The sequence below is a fragment of the Trachymyrmex cornetzi genome, unplaced genomic scaffold, assembly GCF_001594075.2.
Source record: "Trachymyrmex cornetzi isolate Tcor2-1 unplaced genomic scaffold, Tcor1.1 scaffold838, whole genome shotgun sequence".
NCBI lineage: Eukaryota > Metazoa > Arthropoda > Insecta > Hymenoptera > Formicidae > Trachymyrmex > Trachymyrmex cornetzi.
In genome coordinates, this window is record NW_017300178.1 from 45,858 (window position 1) to 53,798 (window position 7,941).

General features: G+C 39.0%; 1 protein-coding gene across 1 annotated transcript; it reads right to left on the reverse strand.

The window, feature by feature from the left end:
• Nucleotides 1-4,606: 4,606 nt before the first annotated feature.
• LOC108769012 (uncharacterized) lies at nucleotides 4,607-7,285 on the reverse strand. Its single transcript, XM_018519742.1, has one exon. The coding sequence runs from the start codon at nucleotides 7,283-7,285 to the stop codon at nucleotides 4,607-4,609; it is 2,679 nt and encodes an 892-aa protein (XP_018375244.1).
• Between the last annotated feature and the right edge of the window lie 656 nt (nucleotides 7,286-7,941).

The window sequence follows — 7,941 nt, forward strand, 5'->3', positions numbered from 1 at the left end:
ATAGGAACAGATCGTCATTATGGACAAAAATCGCAACGACCAGACTATACACCTAATATATTAGAAGAATATAAGAAAGAGCATTTAGAAAAATTAGCTGAAAACGCAAGAAACTGGAAACAAATTGAACACGATACGAAGGACCAAAGTAATTGTGAATTATGGAAAGTAACGAGGAACGGAATGTTGACAGCGTCAAATTTCGGAATCGTATGTCGTATGAGATCAACAACGTCTTGTGCAACAACCGTAAAAAATATTTTGTTTCCTCCATTTATTGATACCGCAGCCATAAAATATGGCCGTGATATGGAAGAAATGGCGAAACAAGATTTAGCTGTACAATTAAAGAAACAAATTAAACCATGTGGATTGTTCATAGATCGTGACAATCCGTGGTTGGGTGCTACTCCCGATGGACTTCTCGATGAAGATGGTCTAGTGGAGATCAAATGTCCTCTATCAGCTGAGAATTTATCAGCGGAGAAGGCTGTAGAAACACTGTCTCGACTAAAAAGTATGTTTGACAAAAAAAATGGAAACCAAATGAATAAAAATCACCATTATTTTTATCAAGTACAAGGACAGTTGAACATAACACAGCGAAAATATTGCATTTTCGCAATATGGACGACAAAAAGTGTCAAAACAGTACGTGTTGATAGAGACATTGATTTTTGGAAAAATAAAATGTTACTTTTTTTAACACGTTTTTATTTAGAATGTATGCTTCCTGAAATTGTGGATAGTCGGCATAATAGAAACATGCCTATCAGAGAGCCACAATACATTATTGAAGCACAAACAGCTAGTCGAAACACTAAACGACAACATACAGCGACAACTTGTACAAATGAACAGTTTTCGCAAGACATTAAAAAATTGAAACAGAATGAGATCCCAACAGAGACAATTACTACTGCTTCTGTTGGTCCTGCTGTTTCGGAAGAAGAGGATTGTATTATAGCCGGTCATTCGATAAAAGAAAATCTGACAGCAAAAGATATAGCAAATCGCAAAAAAGTATTAAATGATACTATTATTGAAATTTATGACGTAAAAGATAATATTTTGTCCAAATATAGTAATTGGATCTATTCTTATGCGTTGTGAGAGAAACATCTTGTTTCGAAACACAAAGCGTACAGTATATAGAGTATCCAGACTTGATTGCAGCCATTCGTAATCAAAGTGTACAAATAATTGGCGGAAATTGTACGAATCACTGGCGTTGTATCTTTTTCGACGGAACGAAACTTCATGTATACGACAGCATACCGGGCTGTACATATGATAAGATGGCGTCGAAAGAAAAGGAATATATCAGAGCTCGTTTTCCACAAATAATACGTACCGATATAAGTTTTAAAAAAGTTCAAACACAACCAGATGGTACGTGTTGTGGAATATACGCTGCGGCTTTTGCAACAGATGTAGTCCTAGGAAGAGATCCTTGCAAAGAAAATTATTCTACTGACGTAGAGTCTATGAGACGTCACTTCTTTGCTATAATAGAAAGCCGCAAACTCTTGTCTTTTCCGAGGCAATAAATATTCTTTGAATGATATGTTATTTCAAAGAATATTGTTCCGCTGTTCTATACGCACATACGGAAATATAATTACACATTCTACAAAACGTGTGGAAGAACGTCATAAAAAAGTGCGTAATTTTATTTGCTCAAGTCATACACAAAACACGGGGAAACGAAGAAATTTGTGGTTGCGTTTCATGGGAATGGGCGATGGGGGGGCTCATTCTATATTGTTAAAAATAAACATATTATATGATATAATATTATATAACGCTGTCTTATTTTAATAGGAAATATACTGTTTATATATAAATGTTTGTAAGCTTATATAAAAATTTAAAAAACAGTATACGATAAAGTTTATGTATTTTGTATTATCGGTCGATTGAAATTTTTGCAAAGAAATAAGATCAACAACTTGTATACAGGGTGTCTGAGACCAACCTGTATACCCCTTTTATCTCGCGGGATAAAGTCCAATAAAAACGTATCGTGGGGTATTTATCTCTGCTACGATACACACAAGAGGTGTAAATCCAACCAGGCAACCTCCACGCGGTATACCTTGGGTAACGCTAATGCCGGTGGTATCTTTCAAACTCCATAAATCAAAAAGTATATGCAGAAATATTTAATTGTTATGTTTTGAAAAATTCTTGACATAAACTGTAACATTGGAAGAAAAAAATAGGGTGTTCTATTTAAAAAATGAGACCTCATCTTGGTGACGCCACCCAAGAGCAAACCGATACGATCAATAAATAGATCATTTTAAATTTTGTAACTATGGTCTGAAAATATTTTTGATTGGATCTTATCCTGCTAAAATAAAAGGGATATTCGTGTGTCTCAAACACCTTGTAGAAAGAACTTTAATACGATTTACTTTTCTAATCGGCTTGACTAAGAATATAAATGTACATAATCATTAGCCATATCCACATTTAATACGGCGTTGTAAGGCCATGATGTGTGTAGGGCCATACACATTATGTATAATTGTGTGTATGTTTATATACTTTAGATGTGAACTTTAGATGTATACTAGATATGTATACTATAAACACGTGCACTGTAGTAGCACTTTTTGCTACCATTTTAGATTAGGACATTACATGTGTTATCAATAGAGGATATATTGCACGTATGTAGCTACTTCATCTCTTTTTTATTATACCAATAAAAGGAGATATAAGTTACTGTTCTGAACTTATTGGATGGATGCTGGATTTCACCTTTTTGTAGATTAAAAGAGCGCTCGTGTATACGTCTGTTCTCTACTTTATTCGCCATCTTGCCATCTCGCCGCCAGTAGCGCTTCGTTACAATCTCGGAACTACTGCCCTTAAACTATATCTGGTCGGTAACAAGTGATAAGCCTTAACATGCCCCCCGGCATTGAAAGCATGTCTTTCAATTAGACCTAAACTGAGGTCCTTTCTTTATGAGTGGACTGTAATAATGAGTACGCGCATAGTTTAAATGAACTTAGTTGACTTGTAGACCATAGAACTCTAATCATAACATAATATGCTATTTGCTAACAGGTTGTATCATTTGAGAACACTAGGAACTAAATTCCTTAAATTATCTTAGCTCTATGTAAATAATAGTAATATAACTGTGTTTTTTTTTTTAAGATTGCCTTATCATTTAGTAGAGACCTATGTTAGTAACCCTTATATTCATTGATGTTGTACATCGCTATCAAATAACGTGTAAGTTACAGCCAACTAAAATAAATTCGAAATACAATGGTAACGATGATTAACGAGTTAATTTTGGTCAAAGCTATGTGACAATCAAACAAATAACGTAAGTATTTAAGTGAGTACGTTTCGTCCTTAGACGTTATGAAAGTGTGAATTCGCGTGATACTCTTAAATTAAACAGAATCATGTACATTTTCAATAGGGAGCGGACAAAGTTTCGCGATGGTGGTGTGTACAGTGCCCGTGGACGTCCTCACAGTGGCTACTCGAACCACCTGGTCTCGACCTGGATGAATGGATGTTACGCGCCCCAACCTCCATCTGCATGGGGGCAGGTTTTCCTCCTTGATTAGCACCATCGTGCCTTCCTTTAGTTGTGAGGAGTTCTCCTTCCATTTTGTGCGCTGCTATAATTCTGACACATACTCCTTGCTCCATCTTTTCCAAAAGTATTGCTGCAGATTTTGGAGTAGCTGCCATCTAGATAACCTGGACTCAGGTAGATGTGTTAAATCTGGATCAGCCACCGAGTGTAAGGTTTTTCCAATCAGAAAGTGAGCAGGAGTAAGTGGAATGAGGTCATTAGGATCAGTCGACATGGGAGTTAAAGGTCGCGAGTTTAGTATCGCTTCTACTTGTGTAATCAACGTATAGAACTCCTCGACTGTTAATGATGCGTTACTTGCAACCCTACTCAAGTGGTATTTAGTCGATCTTATTCCCGCCTCCCATAGGCCTCCGAAATGCGGAGAGTAAGCTGGAATAAAGTGCCAACTGATTCCTATGTCATTAATGCACTCACTGAGACCTGTTTGTTCCTTTATTAAGAATTGAGCTAAATCCTTTAGTTCTCGATTGGCACCCACGAAATTGGTGCCGTTGTCTGAGTATATGTGAGCCGGCTTGCCTCGTCTAGACACGAAGCGTCTGAGCGCCGAAATGAAACATTCCGTGGTCAAATCCGAGACCAACTCTAAATGTATTGCCTTTGTGGCAAAGCATATGAATAGGCAGATATAACACTTATTCGTTTTGCAACCTTCTTCCCCGTTTATCCTTTATCAGGAAAGGACCGCCGTAATCGACCCCCGTAACATGAAAGGGTTCGGTTATCGTCACACGAGATTTAGGTAATTCGCCCATTATCGCTTGTGCTTGTTGCGGTTTGTTTCTAAAACATTTTATGCATTCGTGAACAACCCTCTTTGCGAGGTTTCTACCACCGATTATCCAAAACCGTTCGCGTACCGACGCTAACAATGCTTGTGGTGGTGCGTGCATTAATTGCATATGCTTTTCCATGAGAAGTAGCTTAGTAAAACGATGTTTCGCTAACAAAACCATGGGATGCTTCTTGTCATTAGAAAATTCCGAGTTTTTTAGCCTCCCCGTAGAAATCCCTTCGTATGATCCTGGCCGCTTGCGGTAAGGTAGGTTCAACTTGATTAGCTAGCTCCTTCAAACATCTCGATGTTAGGAACGGTGCCGATGCTGTACCATATGTGAGCGTGTTTAACTCGAACTCTTGTATAGGATCTTTATCACTAGAGCGCCATATGATTCTTTGTAACAAACGCTGGTCTGGATTTATCAACACCTGTCTGAACATTTTTTGTATATCCGCTAATATTATGTACGGATGAACTCTGAACCTAACTAACAATGCGAATAAGTCACCTTGAACTGCGGGACTTATCATTTGTATATCATTGAGAGATATACCATTATCGGTTGGTGCTGATGCATCAAATACTACACGTATCTTAGTTGTTGAGCTATCATTCTTAATAACACAATGATGCGGCAAATAATACGAAATTTCATGCGCTGATTCCTCAAGGACCTTACTCATATGTTCTAATTTCTCATATTCTGCTAGAAATGCAATGTAGTGTTCCCTAAGAGTCGGACACCTTATCAATTTTTTCTCGAGATTGAAAAACCGTTTGAGCGCGATTGGTTTGGACTCGCCAAGCTTACTGACATCTTCTCTGAGTGGCATGCTTACCACGAATCTGCCGTCTGTGTTACGATATGTGTTTGCTACGAAATGTCTTTCACATTCTTTCTCCTCTTCTGACCACGTTTCTTTGGCTTCGGTTTCCTCGATTTCCCAGAATTTCGTGAGGTTGCTATCAATATCGAACGATCTGTTAAGATTACATTTAATAGATTTCGATATGTTGCTCTTCCACGGACCCACTGCTATCCAGCCTAACTTGGTTTTTTGCATGGTAAGTTGATTTCCTCCTACTTTCAGTTGCCCTATGCAAAGTAAGCTCCAAAAGTAGTCAGCTCCTATAAGAACATCTATATTGCTTGGAATATGGAAAGAAGGATCCGCAAGTCTAATGTTAGTGGGAATTTGCAAGTCTTGTCTATCAATGTATTGAGTTGGTAATTGCCCTGTAATTTCCGAAATTACCAAACACTTCATATCGAACTGAAAATTATTGTGTAGCGCCCTTACTTTGACATTACATTTATGTTCTATTTGAGATGATTTCCCATTGATAGCTTCGATTGTCAACTGAATTTTTGATGTAGGCCACCTCATCTCTCTACATAACCTGGTGGTAATGAAACTAGATTGAGAACCTGGATCCAAAATTGCACGAACCTTATGATCCACTTTATGATTATCAGTTACCACCACCGTTGCCGTAGCCAATAGAACGCTATGAGTGTTATACTGACTATGCAAACATAAAACTGAAGCCGTTTTGTTCTCTTCAACGGGCTTTACCTGCGTTGAGGATGCTCTCTCGAAATGTACTAAAGTATGATGTTTTCCTGAACATTGTCTGCATGATCTTGCCTTACAGTCTCTAACAAAATGTCCCGATCTCATGCAGTTAAGGCATAACCTCGCTGTTTTTAAATGATTCGCTCTGTCTTGAGGTGAGAGCTCAAGAAACCTTTCACAGGTCAGTAACTTATGCATCTCTTTACACATACTACACTTTTGACTTTGTACGATCAGTGATTTGACCTTGGACCGATCCGATTGTTTCGACTTAATATCTAATTTAGTAACCGACTTATTGTTTAATTCCAGTGTCTCTAACATGTCCGCTCGCGAATTTAGAAATGTTTTGAAGTCTTCTAATGTGGGAATTTCATTTCCAGCTCGCTCCTTTTCCCAGGCTCGAGCCGTTATGCTATCTAATTTCGTCGAGATTAAATAAATTAATAAAGCATCCCAATGTTCTGTTGCTTGATTTAATGCGTTTAAAGCGCGTAAATGCTTGCTGACTATATCTACAATCTCGCGCAATTGCGGAGCTGATTCTTCCTTTAACACCTTAATATTGAATATGGCCTTAATGTGATTGTATGTAAGCAATCGTTTATTATTAAATCTAGAACATATGGTTTCCCATGCTACGGTGTAATTGATCGCGGTAAATTCAAGGGACTTAATAATTTGCGCTGCACCATCTTGCAGCGCTGCCTTTAAATAATGAAACTTTTGTATCGTATCAATTGTCTCATTTTTGTGTATCAAGGATTCAAATGTGTCACGAAAGCTAAGCCAATCAGATGCTTCACCACTAAACTTCGGCAACTCGATTGTTGGCAACCTGATACCCATAGGTTTATATATAATTGACGATGTTGCGATACCCGCTGCAGTATTAATCGCGTTCTGTCCGGTCGTTGTGCGAATGACAGGCGTTTGTGAAGAGGAAATCCCGCTAATTTCAGCACTCAAACGTGACGCGTCCATGTGTACTGTATTGCGCATGCGTAAAGCCTCGGCTTGCGCGATAACACTGAAATGTTCTTCTTCGAAGATTGCGCGATATTCTGCCGCACCTTGATCATCCTCGGTTATCTCCTCAATACTCGATTGAATTTGCTCGAATTTTTCATATGCTTCTCTTGCTCGAAAAACGCGCTCACGTATGTCTGACGCTGTCACGTTATCTATTGGTGTGGACGGATCCGAAAATGTAAGTGATGTTTTCGCGAGATACGTTTTGAAAGATGTAATTTTACCCTTTATAACACCTCTAGATTTAACTAAAACTTCCATGATTGCCTCAAACGCCGAATAATATAATGTAAGGAATATTAAACGAGTGTGAATGGATACCTCACTTTCTTACTTGGTTAAGACCCACTGTTGATGTGTTTGCATTGCCAGTGCCGCTCGACATTGATTGGCTGTTCGTTATCTCGATTCCCGCCGCTTGCGTCTATGTCTCCGTTTGTGTCGTCGACTGCGCCGTCTGCGATCGTTGTTGACTCGAACCGTTACTCTTTCTCACTCTCTCTCTCTCTCCAATATGCCTTTGCGATTTCTGTAGTCAGCAGCCTTATTGTGCTGACCGGTAATGAGTTCACGATCAACGATACGCTCGTGTCTCTGTATCGTGATACGTGGACTGCTCAACGTGCGTAATGGCGGCTGATTTGCTAACGCCGCGTGCTTGTACCTCTATGTTGCTGAATAGCGCTACTCACAGTTTTCGCTATTGCTCGATGCTCTCCTTACACTGCTTACTCAAAACAGGAAGAACTCACGTCTTGCAAAGGCCACACTGCCTTGCCTCTATGGATCTTCTCGTTGCGAACACACGACTCGATGATGTTTCGCGTTCGCTATAACCGATCGTGCTCTCGCCTCACTTCGTCTTCTCTTCCTGAATCTTGTTTTCGATGCGTATCGAATCCCCAGCACATCCGGCT